The 21,433-nt window shown below is 45.6% G+C and overlaps 1 protein-coding gene across 1 annotated transcript in view; it reads left to right on the plus strand.

The window, feature by feature from the left end:
- Positions 1-20,427, plus strand: part of LOC128497439 (epiplakin-like) — a 32,285-nt gene extending 11,858 nt beyond the window's left edge. Inside the window, exon 2 of the mRNA XM_053467498.1 lies at positions 1,778-20,427. Within this exon, the coding sequence (XP_053323473.1) occupies positions 1,865-20,398 (18,534 nt within the window). The 5' untranslated portion in view covers positions 1,778-1,864 and the 3' untranslated portion in view covers positions 20,399-20,427. The remainder of the gene's footprint in view (positions 1-1,777) is intronic.
- Positions 20,428-21,433: the final 1,006 nt, after the last annotated feature.

Raw genomic sequence — 21,433 nt, forward strand, 5'->3', positions numbered from 1 at the left:
GTGTATAGAAACAGCAGGAAACGGCTTTACACACTAAACGGGGTAAATAAAGTCTTCTAAATGCCCCCCTCAGTTAAACCAAGAGCCATCGTTACCTGTGAGGGGGGGCACTTGGTCCTCTGGCCTTAAGAGCATGGCAGTTGAAAGCCCCCAGGGAAGCCTCGCCTGGGTGGACCCCGTGTTTGGATTTGGTGAGGGGTCCGTCGTATCGGTGCACACATTGGGGGAGCGCAGAGCACTTTTACCCCATTCAGCTACACAATGATATGGGTTCCAAAGAGGGACTGGACACACTAAACCAGGACTCTTGGTGTGTATGCAAGGTGGCATGGAACAGCAACCAAGGATTAAGATAATTTGACTGCATTTTGCATGAGATATAAGACGTGTGTGTGTGTACATTGCGTGTTACATGCCTGGCAATCCGCCATCGTGCAGATAAAATAATTCCCCGCACCCCTCCCCGTGTCTTATCAGATCATTCTTCCTCCCCGTGTGCCTCAGCATTTGCATGTTGAGCTTTCTAAGTAATCCCCAGAGAGAGCGTTGTGTCACGTTATCAGAGATAGAATGCATCACAACGAACGCGTTCCACCTCACCGGGAGACATCTTTACCGGCCCAGAATTCCTTTTTCTAATACATATTCACATCTTTGTCCCCTGGGGCAGCAATCAGTCCGAGGGTCCGGGGGGGGGGTAAAGTGAGGGTAACGTGACCAACAGTGATGTATTTACCCCCAGCCGTCCCCTCCGTGCCCATCTTCCTCTCCGTGGAGGGCTGGGATGTGATGTAATACCCTGGTGCTCCGTGACTATTACATCAGTGTAAATGGACCAATTGGGGAGATCAGAGATCTTCCTTGTAACTGACCCATTGATCAGCGGCCCACCGGGGGACCCGTACGATCTGCCCCCATGATTTGCACCAGGGCATTACTGCCCCCCCCCGGACCTATTGCTCTAGACCTAGGCCAGAATATGTTGCTGATGACCAAGGAATTTGGCAGGAAAGGGGTGGAAAAAGACCCCAAAACTCCCCTAAAACTCAATGAATGCCTGGAAATATTGGAGAGACGTCCGAGTGACGGCGCTCGGGCTGAGGATTGAGGCAGACGGCCTCGTTAAGGTAAACAGGAAGGAATGTGGACGCGTCCGGGCAAAACCCACGTCTGATTTAATGCGCTTATTTTATTAATAAAACTGAAAATCAGCAGATTTCGTTTAACCATTCGAGAGCTTTATGGTACTTCATGGCTGGATTCCTTTGGGGAGGTCAGTGGAGTGAGATTTCACTAAATTCTTGGATTCCCTGTGAATTACTGATAAGGAAGGAGTTATAAACATCCACAGGCCGTCCACGCATGCAGCTAATTTATATTCCTCAACCGGCACACGCTTTGTTGTGTTGTTCTTTACCCAGGGCCGGCCCCAGATATTGTGCTGCTTGGGTCCAAGGACGACCCACACTTATTATATCACACTTTCATGCTCTCACACTCTCATTCATGCTCCCTCGCACACTCACTTACGCTAACTCTCAATCTCTTCCTACCTTCTACGCTGACTGCTTCCATATCCCCGTCTCTCCTCCCGGCGCTCTGCTTATTCTCCTGATGTTTTGGTATTTTTTATGTATTACTTTATACATTGTACTCAAATCCCCTGACATTATTCCATTCCTGTAAAAAGTAACCCTTTGAATGTTTGGTCCATGGACCGTTGTGGTCAAAACCCCCATAGGCCAGAATTTAATAGTGTTTTATTCTTCATTTGCAGGATTTGCTGCTCTGCACGAGACTGCGGAGGACGAAAGGACGAGAGAAGATCCATTAATTGTCTGAAGACACAAAAAAAACCTGTACCATGGAGCACAAGGAAACCCATACGGTGAAAGAAACTGTAGTGACACGGACCGTGAAGCAGACTGTTATACGTGGAACAAAAAAGGTGGAATCAAATTTCCAAAGCCGTGAGACCTCGCATGGAATCGTCTCCGGCCACGATGCAGCCTCGCGCGTTGAGACCTCACAGGAGGTCGGCCTTTCCAAAACCTCGAACGCCATTGCCGGCTTCCTAGTGGAGAGCACCAAGGAAAAAGTTGGCATCTATCAAGCCTTGCTAAAGAAGCTGGTCTCAGAGGAGGTGGCTTGTGAACTACTAGAAGCCCAGGCTGCTACTGGCAACGTCATTGATCCATCGACTAACCAAAAGCTGTCTGTTGAAGCAGCCATAGAAAAAGGAATCGTTGGCGTTGAGTTCCAAGAAAAGTTACTCTCAGCAAGCAAAGCTGTAACCGGCTACACAATCAAAAACGAAACTTTATCTCTGTTCCAGGCGTTCAAAAAGGGTGTCATTGGAAAAAACAACACAATTCGGTTCCTCGACGCTCAAGTAGCTACCGGCGGCGTTATCGATCACGTCAGTGGACGCCGGGTACCGTTAACAGAGGCCAGAACACTTAACCTCATAGATGAAGATATGTTCAAAATACTCTCCGGAACAAGTGAATCTTCCAAATGCTACTTGGACCCTAACACACAAGAGGAGTCAACCTATCAATATTTACTTTCCAATTGTGTCATGGATGCAGAGACTGAATCCCCGCTGCTTCCTTTAGAAGACACCTTACAGGGACTGAGAAAGGGTGTGACGTCCACACAGCTTTTCAAGGCCAAGATTATCAATCAAGCTCTATACAATGATATCAAGAACGGAAAACAGACTTTGGAGATGGTGGGTCAACTTCAAGAAGTCAAGCAGTACCTGCATGGGCTGGAGAGCATCGGTGGCATTTATATAGAAAGCACCAAGGAGAAGATGAGCATATACCAAGCCATGAAGAAGAATGTGCTTGGGTCTGATGTGGCGGTTCCTCTCCTAGAAGCTCAAGCTGCCTCTGGGTACATCATAGACCCAGTGCAAAATAAAACATTCTCTGTCACCGAAGCCATCCAGGAAGGTCTTGTTGGACTAGAACTCAAAGAGAAGCTACTGGCCGCTGAGAAAGCAGTGACTGGGTTTGTTGATCCATATACAGAGAGAAAGATTTCCCTTTTTCAAGGTATGAAGAAAGAGCTCATCGACAAGAAACAAGGTGAAAATCTGCTTGAAGTCCAGGTAGCCACAGGTGGCGTCATCGATCCCGTCCACGGCTTCCGTGTCCCATTGGAAGTTGCTCGTGCCCGAGGTTTGATCGATGAGGAAACGGCTCAAGCGATATCGGACACAATTAATGGCCCCGAAGGGTTCGTGGATCCAAACACCAATGACAACGTCAGTTATCAAGAGCTCCGGAAGAGGTGCACAGTGGACGCCGACTCAAACCTATACCTTTTCCCTCTGAAAGTCACTTTTCAAGGCATAAGAGGCAATGTTACCAGCGATGAATTGTTGGATTCTATGATCATTGATAAGGAAACATACGAACAGCTGCAAGAAGGCAAGATTTCCGCAAAAGATGTTTCTGAAACGGAGAAAGTGAAACGGTTCCTTCGGGGGACGGGGTGCATCGCTGGAGTGGCCATTGTTTCTACCAATGAGAAGAAAAGCATTTATGAAGCCATGAAAGAACACTTTCTCATGCCTGGAACCGCCATTGCTTTGCTGGAAGCCCAAGCTGCCACGGGGTATTTGCTCGATCCTGTGAAAAATGTAACATTCACCGTGGATGATGCCTTAAAGAATGGCTTGGTTGGACCAGAGATCCATGAAAAGCTACTTACTGCCGAAAAAGCTACAACCGGTTACAAGGATCCGTACACAGGAGAAAAACTTTCACTTTTCCAAGCGTTGAAAAAAGGTTTTATCACGAAAGACTATGGACTCCATCTCCTGGAAGCACAAATGGCGACGGGTGGAATCATCGATCCCATAAAGAAGCATCGTATTTCGGACGAGCTGGCGTACAAGCGCGGCTACCTTGATCCTGAAACGAATAACATCTTGCACAGCGCGTCTGATGAGATAAACGGATTTTTTGACCCAAATTCAAAAGAAAATGTCACATACCGGCAGTTGTTGGAGAGATGCCTGGTCGACTGCCAGACGGGCCTTTATCTGGTTCCAGTGTTTGAAACACAAGACGCGCTCCAGACAATGCATTCGTTCATAGATTTCCAGACGAAACTTGCTTTGAAAAACAAAAAAATAACTATGAACTTTGGCAAATACAAAGGACAAGTTGTGTCGCTGTGGGAACTGCTCTTCTCCGACTATTTCACGGTCGACCAGAGAGAGTCTCTGATCAAACTATATGAATTGGGGAATATTTCACCAGAAGAACTATCTGCTAAGGTCAATACCACCATAGAAGAACTGGTGTCCAACACCAAGATCACGTTTGAAGGGTTGAGAGAATCTGTTACTCCGGGGCAACTGCTGAACTCTGAAATTATCGACCGGGATTTGTTCGAAAAGCTACAACAAGGAGAAGCTTCGGCTAAAGATGTGGTGAATATTGACACCGTGAAGAAATATCTGTACGGCACGGGAAGTATCGGCGGGTTGATTCTTACGGATACTCAGGAAAAAATGAGTATTTACCAAGCGAAGCGAAAAGGCTTTTTACGTCCTGGAACTTCGCTGATCCTCCTGGAAGCCCAAGCAGCCACGGGCTTCGTCGTAGATCCTGTGGCGAATAAGAAGTTTTCTGTCGACGAAGCCCTCAAAGCAAGCGTAATTGGGCCGGAGTTCTACGAGAAGCTGTTGTCTGCCGAGAAAGCTGTTACTGGCTACAAAGATCCTTACACGGAGGAAATCATCTCTCTGTTCCAGGCCATGAGCAAGGGCTTAATCGTGAAAGACCACGGGATCCGACTTCTAGAAGCCCAGATAGCCACCGGAGGCATTATTGACCCGATAAATAGCCATAGGATTCCCGTTGAAGTTGCCTATAAACGTGGGTTCTTTGACAAGAAAATGAATTTAATCCTCTCAGATCCAAGCGATGACACCAAAGGTTTCTTTGATCCGAACACCAATGAAAATCTCACCTACCTACAGCTGAAGGAAAAATGCATCACTGAACCATCGACAAACCTCTGCCTCCTTCCTCTGCACCACAAAAAGATCCACTTTAGCGTTAATGATTACGTCAAGGAGTCGTTCAGGAATCTAGAAATTTACGTGAGATACGGAAGATTCAGGGGTCAGACGGTATCGGCGTGGGTCCTCATTAACTCTGAGTACTTCACGGAATGGAAGAGGAGGGACCTGATAGAGAGGTTCAGACTAAGAAAAGCTACGCTCGAGCAAATTGCCATCTTGATTGAAGAGGAATTGAAAAGATGGACTGAGATTCGTTTCCCGGCCCTCAGAGGGCAGGTAAACCTGTACCAGCTCCTGGAGTATGAAATCATTGACAAAGAGCTGTTTGAACAGGTTCTGCATGGAACGTTGGCTGCAGAAGACCTATTAAAATTGGAGACGGTTCAGAAGTGCTTGCATGGTTCCGGTGTCCTTGGCGGGGTCATCATTCAACCATCTAACCAAAGAGTTGACTTTTACGAGGCAGTGAAGAAGAATATCCTGCAGCCTAGAACAATTCTACCATTGCTTGAAGCTCAAGCTGCCACCGGACACATAATCAATCCGGTGAACAACCAGAAACTATCCGTAGACGAAGCGCTCAAAGCTGGCATCATTGACCCTAAATTTTATGACAAACTACGTTCTGCAGAAGAAGCTGTTACCGGGTACAAAGACCCATACACGGGAAAGAAGATCTCGCTTTTCCAAGCCATGAGAAAAGGCCTTGTGGATGAAAAACGTGCCACGCAGCTCTTGGACGCCCAACTGGCTACAGGTGGAATCATTGATCCCATTAATAAATTACATCTGCCGGATTCTGTGGCCACAAAGCTTGGCTACATGAATGAAGAAATGCATCAAAACTTATCCAAGTCCACAGACGCCAATAAATCCTACTATGATCCCACCGCCAAGCAGATGGTGACTTACTCAGAACTCATCGGTCGCTCGCAGAAAGATACCAATACAGGCATTTATCTGTTCCCGTTACCCCAAGACTTTGTCGAGGTCCCAGCAGATAACATATATTCCGACGACGAAGTAAAGCGGGCGTTAAGAAGCGTCAGAATTGAAGAACGCAACGCAACATTGTGGGATCTGATACACTACGGATACTTCACCGAGGAACAGAGAAATGACATTTTGGAAAAATACAAGTCAAAGAAAGCAACGTTACAGGAAGTGAGATCAGAAATCCTGCAAATCGTCAAGGACAACGAGACCAAGAAGACCACTCATATTAGTTTCCGAGGTCTGCGGGGAAAAGTTCCGGCCGTTTGGCTCCTCGATTTAGGAATTATCAGCCAAAAATCTTTTGAGGAACTTGTACAGGGCTCGACAACCATCGATGAAGTATCACAGCTGGAAAGTGTTAAGAAATGTTTGGAAGGCACGGGATGCATCTCTGGGGTTTTCCTACCGTCTACAAAGGAGAAATTAAGTATTTACCAAGCAATGAAGAAAAACCTAATCCTGCCTGCTAACGCACTCATGCTTTTGGAAGCCCAAGCTGCCACGGGGTTTATAACGGATCCAGTAGAGAACCAGAAACACTCCGTGGACAGCGCTGTGAAAGCTGGCGTTGTAGGACCAGAACTACATGAAAAGCTCTTGAGTGCAGAAAGCGCACTGACCGGATACACAGACCCATATACCGGGAAGAAAATCTCCCTGGGACAGGCTATAGGCAAAGATCTTATACCCCAGAAAGAAGGAGTACCACTGCTTCAGGCTCAGCTAGCAACCGGTGGAATCATCGACCCAATCCACTGCCATTACGTTCCGTTACAAATGGCTTACAAGCTTGGTTTTCTGGATGAAGAGATGCACCTGTCCAAGTCCGCAGAGGACCTAAAAATATATGTTGATCCAAACAGCAAAGAGATGCTGACTTACGGTCAGCTGAAAGAACGATGCCACCAGGACCCAGAAACCGGCCACCTGCTCTTGCCCCTCTCAGAAAGTGCTGCTTTCTATACTGATGCCCACATCATCGAAATCCTAAAATCTCATACAATCAACGTCCAAGTTGGGAGATTCAAAGGTCAAACAGTCTCCGTCTGGGAACTTCTGAACTCTGAATACATCAGCATTGCCAAACTGAAAGAACTGGTAGCCATCTTTAAGAACGGCAGTTCTGGAGCAATTCAAGACATCATAAAAATGATCACCACTCTGATTGAGCAGACGGATACAACCAGCACGAAGATCAAGTTTAAAGGTCTCCGAAAGCAGGTATCTGCAAGTGATTTGTTCCAGTCGGAAGTCATAGACAAGAAAACCCTCGACGAGCTTAACATGGGAAAGAAAACCATTGTGGAAGTGACAGAAATGGATAACGTTAAGCGCTACCTTCAGGGTACGAGCTGCATCGCTGGGGTGCTCATACAATCCACCAACAAGAAAATGAGTATTTATGAAGCAATGCTCAAAAAGATTCTGAGGCCTGGCACCGCCCTGGTGCTATTAGAGGCCCAGGCGGCCACCGGATTCATGGTTGATCCCGTGAAGAATGAGAGGCTTTCCGTGGAAGAAGCCTTGGCCAGTGGGCTGGTCGGACATGACATTTATGCAAAGCTGCTCTCCGCAGAGCAAGCGGTAACGGGATACACAGATCATTACACCGGAGAAAAAATCTCCCTCTTCCAAGCAATGAAAAAGAACCTTATTGTCGACTGTCACGGGATCCGTCTGCTAGAGGCACAGATTGCTACGGGGGGCATAATTGACCCCGTGCACAGCCACCGAATTCCAGTAGAGGTGGCTTACAAACGTGGCTACTTCGATGAGGAAATGAACCAGATCCTCTCCGACCCCAGCGATGACACAAAAGGGTTCTTTGATCCCAATACTCACGAGAACCTCACGTACCTGCAACTTGTAGAGAGATGCGTGCAGGACCCTCAGACTGGACTTTATCTCCTACAGGTGGTTAAGAAGGGCGAGGACTACTTCTATTTCACCGACAAAATTAAACAATCTTTAGGGTCAATAAAAATTCAAATACACCTCGGAAAGTTCTCAAATCGAACAGTGTCTATCTGGGAGATTCTTACCTCCGAGTATATCTCGGATCTTAAACGGAGAGAACTGGTAAAGCTTCACACAATGGGGGTGCTCTCTACAGAGCAGCTGATATCTAGCTTGACCGCTCTTATACAGGAGTATGAAATCAAAAGCAGCAGCGTGAGGTTTAAGGGGATCAGAGGAGAAGTGGCCGCCACCAGTTTATTCAGCGCAGGCATCATCGACAAAAAGACCCTCGATGATCTGACAGACGGACGGAGAACGGTGCAAAGCGTGGCCGAGATGGACTCTGTAAAAAGATTTTTAGAAGGTACAAACAACATTGCGGGTATTATTCTTCTACCGAGTAACGAGGCCATCAGCATCTCAGAAGCCATTAACAGAGGCATTCTACAAAAAGATGTGGGTCTTACTCTCCTGGAGGCCCAAGCTGCCACTGGTTTTCTTATAGATCCCATAAAAAACGAGAAATTCTCTGTCGCCGAGGCATTGTCTGCTGGCTTAATTAAGACTGACATACAAGATCAGCTTAAAACTGCGGAGAACGCAGTGACTGGATTTGTAGATCCTGTGAATGGAAGCAAAATGTCTCTGTTTGAAGCCATCAAGAAAGGAATGGTCAACAAAGAAGAAGGAATTTACCTCTTGGAGGCCCAACTTGCCACCGGTGGAATCATTGACCCTGTTTATAGCCACAGAGTTCCCTTGGAAGCGGCGTATCAGAGGGGTTACTTAGATGAAGATACTTACATCATAGTATCGGACGCCATTAATAGAAAGAAAGGATTTGTTGACCCCAATACGCATGAAACAATTTCCTATGAGAGTTTGCTGGAGAGGTGCATTAAAGACCCCAAAACTGGACTGTATTTACTTCAGTTGGCCGAAAAACGCGATGATTACTTTTATATCGATGACCCGACAAAAAATATCCTGGCATCTACCACGGTCCATATAAACGCTGGGAATTTTAAAGGCAGAGATGTTTCACTGTGGGAGCTTCTCTGCTCTGCTTACATCTCAGAAGACAAAAGAAAAGAATTTATAAAGTTATACAAAACTAAGACATCGGGGGCCATCAAGGACATCATTAGTGACATTTTTGCAATTATTAATGAAAGGGAACAAAGCCAGGATGACATCTGGTTTCAGGGACTAAGAAAACAAGTTAAGGCAATCGAGTTGTATAATGCTGGAATTATCGACGGACAAACCCTCGATGGTTTGAAACAAGATCCACAGACAGCAAGCCACATCGCTCAATTAGATAATGTCCGGAGATACCTTGAAGGAACCAGCTGCATTGCCGGGGTGTTTGTACCTTCTAAAAATGATCCCGCCAAAAAGGAAAAGATGACCATCTATGATGCGATGTTGAAGCGCAAGCTGAGACCAGGGACGGCGCTCGTTCTCCTCGAGGCTCAGGCAGCTACTGGGTTTGTAATTGACCCTATCAAGAATCAGAAACTTTCTGTAGAGGACGCTTTATCTGCCGGACTCATTGGCCATGAGATTTATAATAAGCTCCTGTCTGCAGAGCGAGGAGTCACTGGCTACACCGACCCCTACACGGGACAGAAAATTTCTCTTTTCCAGGCCATGAAGAAAGACCTCATTGTAAAAGATCATGGCATCCGTCTACTGGAAGCTCAGATTGCCACCGGTGGCATCATCGACCCAGTTCACAGTCATCGTGTGCCTGTAGAGGTGGCTTACAAACGGGGCTACTTTGATGAAGAGATGAATCAGATCCTCTCCGATCCGTCCGATGACACCAAGGGTTTCTTTGACCCCAACACTCATGAGAACCTCACATACATGCAGTTACTGGACAGATGTATTCAGGATCCCGACACCGGCCTGTATATGTTGGATGTGGTGGACAGTAAGACGTCTCATCTCCAGGTCCCAACTCAGCTGCAGTCCACAACCATCCAGGTAACAACTGGCCACTTCCAAGGCAAAAATGTATCCGTTTGGGAACTTCTGAATTCTAAGTACATTTCAGCAGAAAAAAGAGAAGAGCTTCTGAAGAAGTACAAATCTGGCAGTCTGTCTGTGGAAGAACTTACAACTATCATTGTCACCATCATTACTGAGAATGAAGTCATATCAATACCAAAGGATAAAACAGACTCTATGAGTCAAGATGAACAAATTAAAAGCTTGCTCCAGTTGGAGAAGGTTCATATGACTGTTGGGGACTTCAAAGGACAAACTGTATCGCTGTGGGAACTTCTGAACTCACATTATGTCACAGAACAGAAGAGGAATGACATATTGGAGAAAATTAAGTCAAAAACATTGACCCTGCATGAAGTTGTTACTCTTATAACCACCATCATTGTAGAATCTGAGACTAAGAAGAGTGAGACGCAACAGCAAAATATACCGTCGATCCAGGAACCTTCAATGAAGTCTGACCATCTGGTGAATGATGATGAGATCCAAAAAGCCCTACAATGTATTAGCATTCGAGTTGAGAAAGGAGAGCTACGAGGTCAAGAGGTTTCAGTATGGGACATTCTTCACTCCAAGTACATCCCCGAGAGTACAAGACAAGAGCTTCTTGGAGATTATAAATTAACTATCCAAGATATTTTAGAGCTGGTTGTTCTGTCATTGAAAGACATGGAATCCAACAAGAAAAAAGCCATGCTGACAAAATACAACATGAAAGAAGAGATATTCAGCCTTCTGCAGACCTCTGAGGCTGAAGTTCTTGTAGGACAACTCAAAGGTCAAAAACGCTGTGTGTGGGATCTGTTAGACTCTGCATACTTCTCTGAGGAGAAGAAGAAAGAACTTCTGGATAAGCTGAATTCAGGCGATATAAGCGTGAATGAACTAATCAAAATAATGACCACAATAATAGAAGAATCAGAAAAGAGGAGTAGAAAAGTACAATTTAAAGGTCTGAGGAGGCAGGTATCCGCTAGCGAGCTCCTTAACTCTAAGATCATTGATGAAGGCACCCTGACAGAACTGGCTCAGGGAAGAAAAACCGTGGAGGAGGTCACCCAAATGGACACCGTAAAGAGATACCTGGAAGGGAGGAACTGCATCGCAGGAATACTTGTTCCTTCCATTAAAGATCCTCAAAAGAAGCAAAAGATGAGACTTTATGATGCTATGATAAGGCACATCCTAAGACCCGGAACAGCTCTGGTGCTTCTGGAAGCTCAAGCAGCTACTGGATTTGTCATTGATCCTGTAAAAAATCTGAAACTTTCTGTAGATGAAGCTGTAGATGCCGGTGTTATTGGCCGTGAACTCCATGCCAAGCTCCTTTCCGCAGAGAAGGCTGTAACTGGCTATACCGACCCTTACACCGGCGATAAAATCTCCCTCTTCCAGGCCATGCACAAAGATCTGATTGTAAAAGATCACGGAATCCGCCTCCTAGAGGCCCAGATCGCCACCGGTGGCATCATCGACCCAGTTCATAGTCACAGGGTACCAGTGGATGTTGCTTACAAACGGGGCTACTTTGATGAAGAGATGAACCAGATTCTTTCTGATCCCACAGACGACACAAAGGGGTTCTTTGACCCCAACACTCACGAAAACCTTACCTACCTGCAACTTCTCCAAAGATGCGTTAAGGATCCAGATACTGGGCTATGCATGCTTGAGATAAAGGATAAAAAATATGTCAGCTCCCAGGAATGGGAGTACTCCTTAAAGTCACAGACTGTCCAGATGAAAGTTGGTCAATACCTAGGGCAGAATATTTCCATTTGGGAGCTCCTCAACTCTCACTACTTCTTGGGGCTAACTGAGAAGAAGCAAGAGCTTCTACAACAATACAAATTAGGCACTATCACTATTGAGGAGCTAATTACAATCATTACAAAAATCACAGAGGAATGGGAAGAAAAGAGAAGCACGGAGCATGTAAATGGATCAAGTACAAGTCGATCAGAAACGGTCCTCCGGTCAGAGCTTATGTCCGTCAGCAAGGGCCCATTGCAAGGTCAGAAGCTTTCTGTATGGGATTTATTGAACTCTGAGTATTTCACAGATACTAAAAGAGGAGAGATTGTTGAGAAATATGCAGCTGGGGCTTGGACTTTACAAGAGATTATTCAAATAATCACAACTGCAATCGATAAAATAGAAGAGCAAAAGCTTATTGCGGAGGTGACAGAAGTTGATAACAAAATATCCCCCGATTCCAAAACCTGTGAGACCGCTGCAGATAGTTTAGATGATCAGCATTGCAAAGCTTTAAATTCTATCACAGTCAATGCCCAGTTTGGACAGTTTAAAGAACAGAAGATGTCCTTGTGGGAAATTCTTTACACAAAATACATCCCAGAAACTACACGGAACGATCAACTGAACAGGCACAAGGCCGCCGTTCACAAACTGAAGCAAGCTGTTCTTAAATTAGTTGACGTTTCCGAAACAAAACCTTATCAAGAAATCCAGCAAGCATTGGAAAAGAAGACCGTAGAGGTTGGAGTGGGGGAATTCAAGGGGCAAAACCTTTCTGTGTGGTTTCTCCTATACTCCAAATATATCAGTGAGGAGAAGAGACGAGAACTGCTGGAAAAGTACAAATCGGGGACGTTAACAGAAGAAGAACTCTTGAAGATCGTCATCACCATCATTGAGGAGACGGAGGAGAGGATTACCAATCTCCAGTTTCCGGGTCTCAGGACTGGGGTGTCAGCCAAAGAGCTGCTTGAATCTAATATAATTGACCAAGACACCATGAATGAGTTGGCACAAGGCAGCAGAACAGTAGAGCAGGTCACCCAGATGGACTCTGTGAAGAGATACCTCGGAGGAACCAACTGCATCGCTGGTGTGTTTGTTACTTCAAAGAAACATCCCTCGCAAAAGGAAAAGATGACCATCTATGATGCGATGTTGAAACGTGTACTGAGACCAGGGACGGCGGTCGTTCTCCTCGAGGCTCAGGCAGCTACTGGGTTTGTAATTGACCCTATCAAGAATAAGAACCTTTCTGTAGAGGACGCTTTATCTGCCGGACTCATTGGCCATGAGATTTATAATAAGCTCCTGTCTGCAGAGCGAGGAGTCACTGGCTACACCGACCCCTACACGGGACAGAAAATTTCTCTTTTCCAGGCCATGAAGAAAGACCTCATTGTAAAAGATCATGGCATCCGTCTACTGGAAGCTCAGATTGCCACCGGTGGCATCATCGACCCAGTTCACAGCCATCGTGTGCCTGTAGATGTGGCTTACAAACGGGGCTACTTTGATGAAGAGATGAATCAGATCCTCTCCGATCCGTCCGATGACACCAAGGGTTTCTTTGACCCCAACACTCATGAGAACCTCACATACATGCAGTTACTGGACAGATGTATTCAGGATCCCGACACCGGCCTGTATATGTTGGATGTGGTGGACAGTAAGACGTCTCATCTCCAGGTCCCAACTCAGCTGCAGTCCACAACCATCCATGTAACAACTGGACACTTCCAAGACAAAAATGTATCCGTTTGGGAACTTCTGAATTCTAAGTACATTTCAGCAGAAAAAAGAGAGGAGCTTCTGAAGAAGTACAAATCTGGCAGTCTGTCTGTGGAAGAACTTACAACTATCATTATCACCATCATAACCGAAACCGAGTTACAGTCAGAAAAGATAGATGTGTCTTTGGGGAACTTTGAAGGCCAAACCAGATCACTGTGGGATCTTCTGAACTCTCAGTATGTCACAAAAGAAAAAAGGGATGACATTTTGGAGAAAATAACATCAGGGACATTAACCATAAAAGAAACCATTACTCTTATTATTAGAATTATGACTGAAACAGAAGCTGAAAGGAGCAAGAAACATGAGGTATCCTTGGAGGAACCTGTGAAACCTGACCATTCCGTACAAGAGGATGAACTCAAAACAGCCCTACAGAGAATTACCATTCATGTGACGGAAGGGCAGACTAAAGGTCGAGAGGTTTCTATATGGGATCTCCTTCACTCCAAGTACATACCTGAAGACAAGAAGAAAGAGCTTTTAGGGAATTATAAATTCACCATTCAAGAAATTGTTCAATTTGTTGCGGAATTTGTAGAAAATTCTGAACATAAGAGCCAAACACTACAGACAAATTACAGCTTGAAAGAAGAGGTATTCAATATCCTACAGACTGTTGAGGCTGAAGTTCCTGTAGGAGAATTCAAGGGGCAGAGACGTTCTGCGTGGGATCTTCTGAACTCCAAATACTTTTCAGAGGAGAAGAGGAGAGAAATTCTAGAGAAGCTTAACTCCGGGTCAATCAGAGTCCATGAACTCATTAAAGTGATCATCACCACAATAGAAGAGACAGAAGACAGAAGCAAACAACTAAAGTTCAAAGGTCTCCGGCGGCAAGTAACTGCTACTGAGCTCCTCAGCTCTGAAATCATAGACCAGGAAACGCTGACGGAACTGGCACAAGGAAGAAAAACCATGGAGGAGGTCAGCCAAATGGACACCGTAAAGAGATACCTGGAAGGTAGGAACTGCATCGCAGGAATACTTGTTCCTTCCATTAAAGATCCTTCAAAGAAGGAGAAGATGAGACTTTATGATGCTATGATAAGGCACATCCTAAGACCCGGAACAGCTCTGGTGCTTCTGGAAGCTCAAGCAGCTACTGGATTTGTCATTGATCCTGTAAAAAATCAGAAACTTTCTGTAGATGAAGCTGTAGATGCCGGTGTTATTGGCCGTGAACTCCATGCCAAGCTCCTTTCCGCAGAGAAGGCTGTAACTGGCTATACCGACCCTTACACCGGCGATAAAATCTCCCTCTTCCAGGCCATGCAGAAAGATCTGATTGTAAAAGATCACGGAATCCGCCTCCTAGAGGCCCAGATCGCCACCGGTGGCATCATCGACCCAGTTCATAGTCACAGGGTACCAGTGGATGTTGCCTACAAACGGGGCTACTTTGATGAAGAGATGAACCAGATTCTTTCTGATCCCACAGACGACACAAAGGGGTTCTTTGACCCCAACACTCACGAAAACCTTACCTACCTGCAACTTCTCCAAAGATGCGTTAAGGATCCAGATACTGGGCTATGTGTGCTAGAAATGAAAGAAAAAACTGTACCCGGCTCCCAGCGATGGGAAAACTCGCTGAGGTCACAGACTGTCCAGGTTAAAGTTGGTCAGTACACAGGTCAGACTATTTCTATCTGGGAGCTCCTCAACTCTCACTACTTCTCAAGCATAACTGAAAGGAAGCAGAAGCTTCTAGAAAGCTACAAATCTGGTACTATCACAATTCAGGAGCTAATTTCAACAATCATTACGGTCATAGAGGAGTTTGAGAGCAAAGGAAGCAGACAGTACGTGAATGGATCCAGCACGAGCCCGACAGACACCACTGTGCTTCAATCAGAGCTCGTGTCCGTTAGCAAGGGCGCATTGCAAGGTCAAAAGCTCTCCGTATGGGATTTGTTGAACTCTGAATATTTCACACAAAGTAAAAGAGAAGAGATTCTTCAGAAATACACCTCTGGGGTTTTGAAACTAGAAGAAATGATTAAAATAATCATAACGGTAATTACTGAAACAGAAGAGCAAAGGGATAGTGTAGAGTTATCCAAGAATGGCAACGAAGCATCTTCCACTTCCAAGAAGGATGACACCATTTCCGATGAACAGCTCCGCAAAGCCCTAAATGCTTTTGCCGTCAACGTTAAAGGAAGCAATCTTCAAGAACAGAAGACGTCTCTCTGGGAAATCCTTCACTCCAAATGTTTCCCAGAAGATAAACGAGATGATCAACTTAACAAGCACAGAGCCACTGTCGAAAAACTGAAACAAGTTCTTCTGAAATTAGCAGAAAGCAGCCAAACAAAAAGCGATAGTAAAATCCAGCAAGCATTGGAAAGGAAGACCGTAGAGGTTGGAGTGGGGGAATTCAAGGGGCAAAACCTTTCTGTGTGGTTTCTCCTATACTCCAAATATATCAGTGAGGAGAAGAGACGAGAACTGCTGGAAAAGTACAAATCGGGGACAATAACAGAAGAAGAACTCTTGAAGATCATCATCACCATCATTGAGGAGACGGAGGAGAGGATTACCAATCTCCAGTTTCCGGGTCTCAGGACTGGGGTGTCAGCCAAAGAGCTGCTTGAATCTAATATAATTGACCAAAACACCATGAATGAGTTGGCACAAGGCAGCAGAACAGTAGAGCAGGTCACCCAGATGGACTCTGTGAAGAGATACCTCGGAGGAACCAACTGCATCGCTGGTGTGTTTGTTACTTCAAAGAAACATCCCTCGCAAAAGGAAAAGATGACCATCTATGATGCGATGTTGAAACGTGTACTGAGACCAGGGACGGCGCTCGTTCTCCTCGAGGCTCAGGCAGCTACTGGGTTTGTAATTGACCCTATCAAGAATCAGAAACTTTCTGTAGAGGACGCTTTATCTGCTGGACTCATTGGCCATGAGATTTATAACAAGCTCCTGTCTGCAGAGCGAGGAGTCACTGGCTACACCGACCCCTACACGGGACAGAAAATTTCTCTTTTCCAGGCCATGAAGAAAGACCTCATTGTAAAAGATCATGGCATCCGTCTACTGGAAGCTCAGATTGCCACCGGTGGCATCATCGACCCAGTTCACAGCCATCGTGTGCCTGTAGAGGTGGCTTACAAACGGGGCTACTTTGATGAAGAGATGAATCAGATCCTCTCCGATCCCTCCGATGACACCAAGGGTTTCTTTGACCCCAACACTCATGAGAACCTCACATACATGCAGTTACTGGACAGATGTATTCAGGATCCCGACACCGGCCTGTATATGTTGGATATCAATGATAAAAAGACGACTCTTTTCCAAATAGACCACCAAAAGAAAAATACATTACAGTCTAAAATTGTTCAGCTTACAGTTGACGAATTCCAAGGCAAGGATGTTTCTCTTTGGGAACTACTGTCTTCTCAGTACATCTCGGCAGAAAAGCGAGAGGAGCTTCTGAGAAAGTATCAGTCTGGTATCTTTACAGTCGAAGAACTTCTTACGATTATAATTACCATCGTTACTGAGGAAGAGAAGATTAAAAGTGTAGCTGCTAATGGTTCTATCAAGCACGATGTCCAAATTCAAGAAACGTTGAAATCTGTCCGTGTAGATTTACCAGAGGGAAACACCCGAGAAAAGTTCATGTCAGTATGGGACTTCTTACATTCAACATATATCTCTGAGGATGAAAGAAAAGACTTGTTGGAGAAATTCAAATCGGGAATGTTGACAATTGAGGAAATTATTAAAATAATCAGAACCATCATACAAAGGGAGACAACGCAACTCGTGACCACAAAGACAGAAACCGTGGTAAAGGAGATTAAAGTGAGCCCAGTTTCCGGCGGTGCTGACCACTGGCCTCCGGAAGACCAACTTCAGAAGGCTTTGGAAATGATTCCGTCAGACATCTCAGAACATCATGTTCAGGAACGAACCCAAGACAAGTATGTTTCCCTTTGGGATCTTCTACAAAGTGACAACGTATCTGAAGATAAAAGGAGAGAACTATTACAAACCCTTCAACGTAACGTCAGTGAGGTTTTAAGAGCTTGTACCAGCTTCATCAGTGAAATTGAAGACAGTTCCACCGAATCCTTCACTATTGAAGACCAAAAGCGAAAACTCCTAGAGACGACTCGGACTGACATTCTGGTCGGCCAGTTCAAAGGACAGGCGTTGTCGGTTTGGGAACTGCTGTACTCCAAATACATCACAGCAAAGAAACGGAAGAATATATTGCTGGCTTATGTTGCAGAGACGTTGACTGTAGAGGAAATCATCAAAATCATCCTAACTGTTATTGAAGAGACCGAAGAGAGATTAAAAAAAATAAAGTTCAAAGGGCTCAGAAGGCAAGTAACGGCCACTGAGTTGCTGAGTTCTGAAATCATTGACCAGAAGACTCTAACCGAGTTAACCCAAGGCAGTAAGACCCTCGAGGACGTCACAAAAATGGAGTCCGTAAAGAGGTACTTGGAAGGAACCGGCTGTATTGCCGGCGTTTTTGTTCCATCTAAGAAAAATCCATCAAAGAAGGAGAAAATGAGCATTTACCAGGCTATTTCGAAAAACATCTTACGACCTGGTACTGGGCTGGTGCTTTTGGAAGCTCAAGCAGCAACTGGGTATATAATCGACCCAATAAATAACAAAAAGAAATCTGTGGATGAGGCGGTGTCCGATGGGGTGGTTGGAAAGGAGCTTCATGCCAAGCTTTTGTCTGCAGAGCGCGCCGTGACTGGTTACACCGACCCATACACCGAGGAAAAGATCTCTCTCTTCCAAGCTATGAAGAAAAACCTGATTGTTAAAGATCATGGCATCCGTCTCCTGGAAGCGCAGATCGCCACCGGGGGCATCATCGACCCCCTACACAGTCATCGCGTCCCTGTGGAGGTGGCTTACAAACGTGGCTACTTTGATGAAGAGATGAACCAGATCCTTTCAGATCCCACTGATGACACCAAAGGTTTCTTTGACCCCAACACTCACGAGAACCTCACATATCTCCAATTACTAAAAAGGTGCATTCTGGACCCAGATACTGGACTGTGCATGTTGGAGGTGAATGACAAGAGATCACCCTTTGTCCAAATAGACAAGTCAATGCAAGGCTCCCTACAGTCCCGGATCGTTTCTATCAAGGCCGGCTACTTCCAGGGCCAGAATGTTTCTCTTTGGGAGCTGCTCGTTTCCCCTCACCTTGCAGACATCGATAAAGAGCGCCAGGAGCTGTGGGCGAAATATAAATCAGGTGCCATAACTTTGGACGATTTTGTGACCAGCATCACATCAGCCATCGAGAAGGCCGAGGAGAAGAGAAGCAGCCGGAAATCATATGAATCCACAGAGATGTTGCAAACGAGAACCGAAACCCAAAATTTCCTGAAGTCTGTAGAGGTGGATAGAACCGCAGGTAATCAGCCGAGCCAAAAACGTTCACTGTGGCAACTTCTGCATTCATCGTACATCACAGCTGAGAAAAGAGAGGAGCTTCTTGGAAAATACGAAAGTGGAAGTTTAACTCTTGAAGAACTCATGAAAAGTATTATGGCAATCACAGTAGAGACGGAGAAGACAGAAGTAAGAGTGTCAAGTCAGTGCTCGGCGGCCCAGGAGAGCTGCGGTCGTGAATTTGCACCAATCACGAAGTCCCTGCAGTCTTTCACCATTCCAAATAAAGAATTCCGAGAACAGGCTGTTTCCCTGTGGGACGTTCTTCATTCTAAGGACGTCGGCAAAGACGTGAGGGAAACTCTCCTGAAAAGGTACCATCTAACTGTTGTAGAGGTCAGTAAGAGCCTAAGTGACTCCTCACAGAGCACTCCTAAAACCTCGACACGGACACATGGGGCCACGGCAGACATATTAAAGTCTGTGACCGTGCAGGTCAGCATTGGAAACTTTAAACAAGAAGGCAAAACTCATTCGCTCTGGGACCTTCTGCACTCTGAATATATCTCTGAAGAGAAGAGGAAGGAGCTCATTGAGAAGTTTGAATCCAAAGCTTTGACTTGGGAAGATATATTCAGAATCATTACTACCATCATCGAGGAGACAGAGGGAAGGAGAAGGACTTTAACGTTTAAGGGTCTGAGGAAGCAGGTATCGGCCTCTGAGTTGGTGGAATCTGAGATCCTCGACCGGAGTACTCTTATGGAGTTAACTCAAGGAACAAAGACCTTGGAAGAGGTCACTCAGATGGAATCGGTGAGGAGGTACTTAGAAGGATCTGGCTGCATCGCTGGCGTACTTATTCCATCCAAAAGCGACCCTTCTAAAAGAGACAAGATGAGCATTTACGATGCGATGAAGAAGCGGATCTTGACCCCAGGAACGGCTCTTATCCTCCTGGAGGCTCAGGCAGCCACCGGCTTCATCGTAGATCCTATTGCCAACAAGAAGCTCTCTGTGGATGAAGCGGTTGCTGCCGGGGCGATCGGGCAGGAACTTTATCCAAAGCTGCTGTCTGCAGAGAGAGCAGTGACGGGCTATAAAGACCCCGGCACCGACTCCAAGCTGTCCCTCTTCCAAGCCATGCAGAAAGATTTAATCGTCAAGGATCACGGAATCCGTCTGCTGGAAGCGCAGATCGCCACCGGAGGAATCATCGACCCGGTGCACAGTCACCGAGTGCCTGTGGAGGTGGCTTACAAGCGGGGCTACTTCGACGAGGAGATGAACCAGATCCTTTCCGACCCCACCGACGACACGAAGGGGTTCTTCGACCCCAACAGCCAAGAAAACCTAACTTATCTGCAGCTGCTTCAAAGATGCATTCTAGATCCGGAATCCGGGCTTCTCATGTTGGAAGTGACGAAGAAATAGACGACGCTGACGTCATAACGATGACTTCTGTTCTGGATGTACCATCCAAGGCTTGGCTTATCACGTTTCATGATGTCTTTATGACATCTTTAAGTATAAAATGGTCTGTTGGGGGTTTTAATCTTTGAAGAGACCGTAGATACGCTGTCCTTACGAAACACACTATTTTCGTTTCCATAGTTACCATTATTTTACGCCAATATATACCGCTTTGTGGTGAATACAACCAAGAATCCCTTAGGCTTATGATGCATTATTGCTGCAGCGCATGTTCTGCTGTGGGGGGAGGGGGTGGGATTGCCCACATGTTATGCATTTCTTGCGGGGGGAGGGGCTTTAGCTTGGCGCATTCTTATCCAATAAACAATAGCTTTGTGATTATAACGTTTTATTTCACTTCCTCGGATTGCCGCCCCACGGATAACTTCCCTGCCCCGAGATTTAAATAATCAGGGGGGCCAGGCGGTCGGAAAGAAAATAAATATATAAATAAATAACGCAAAGCCATGGAAACGGGGTGATTAACAGCCTTTTACACTAAAAGCGCTTAAGCTGTGATAACCGTTGTGTTAACCCGACAAACGTCTTTCTCATTTTGTAATAAACGTTTATATTCTTCATTAATACAAAGTACCGGAGTCTATTTACTAAAGGAGGGAGTCCTGAGAGAGTGCTGTGTACATATGTACAATATTTAACATGTATGAACAAGGGGGGGGGGTATTTAAGACGTGTAGAGGATCTGCGTTACTTTTTTCTATATATGTTACAGGTTCATTAAACAAACCATTTAATTGGTTAAAATAAGCCATTTACTTTGTGTATTAGACAACCCCCCCCCCAATGTGTATATAATGGGAGCAGCCATGTCAACTTCCTGTTCTCAGGAGCTGCAGGATTATTCCTCCCCATTAAGATATTATTAATTTGCTGATTGCTGCTAATTGGTTCAGGCAGCCTTCTTAGGGGTGGGGGAAGGGAGAAAATTCATAACAGAAAATCTGATGAGATAATAGTGGCTCTGCCACAGGCTGC

This window comes from Spea bombifrons, chromosome 5, assembly GCF_027358695.1.
Source record: "Spea bombifrons isolate aSpeBom1 chromosome 5, aSpeBom1.2.pri, whole genome shotgun sequence".
NCBI lineage: Eukaryota > Metazoa > Chordata > Amphibia > Anura > Pelobatidae > Spea > Spea bombifrons.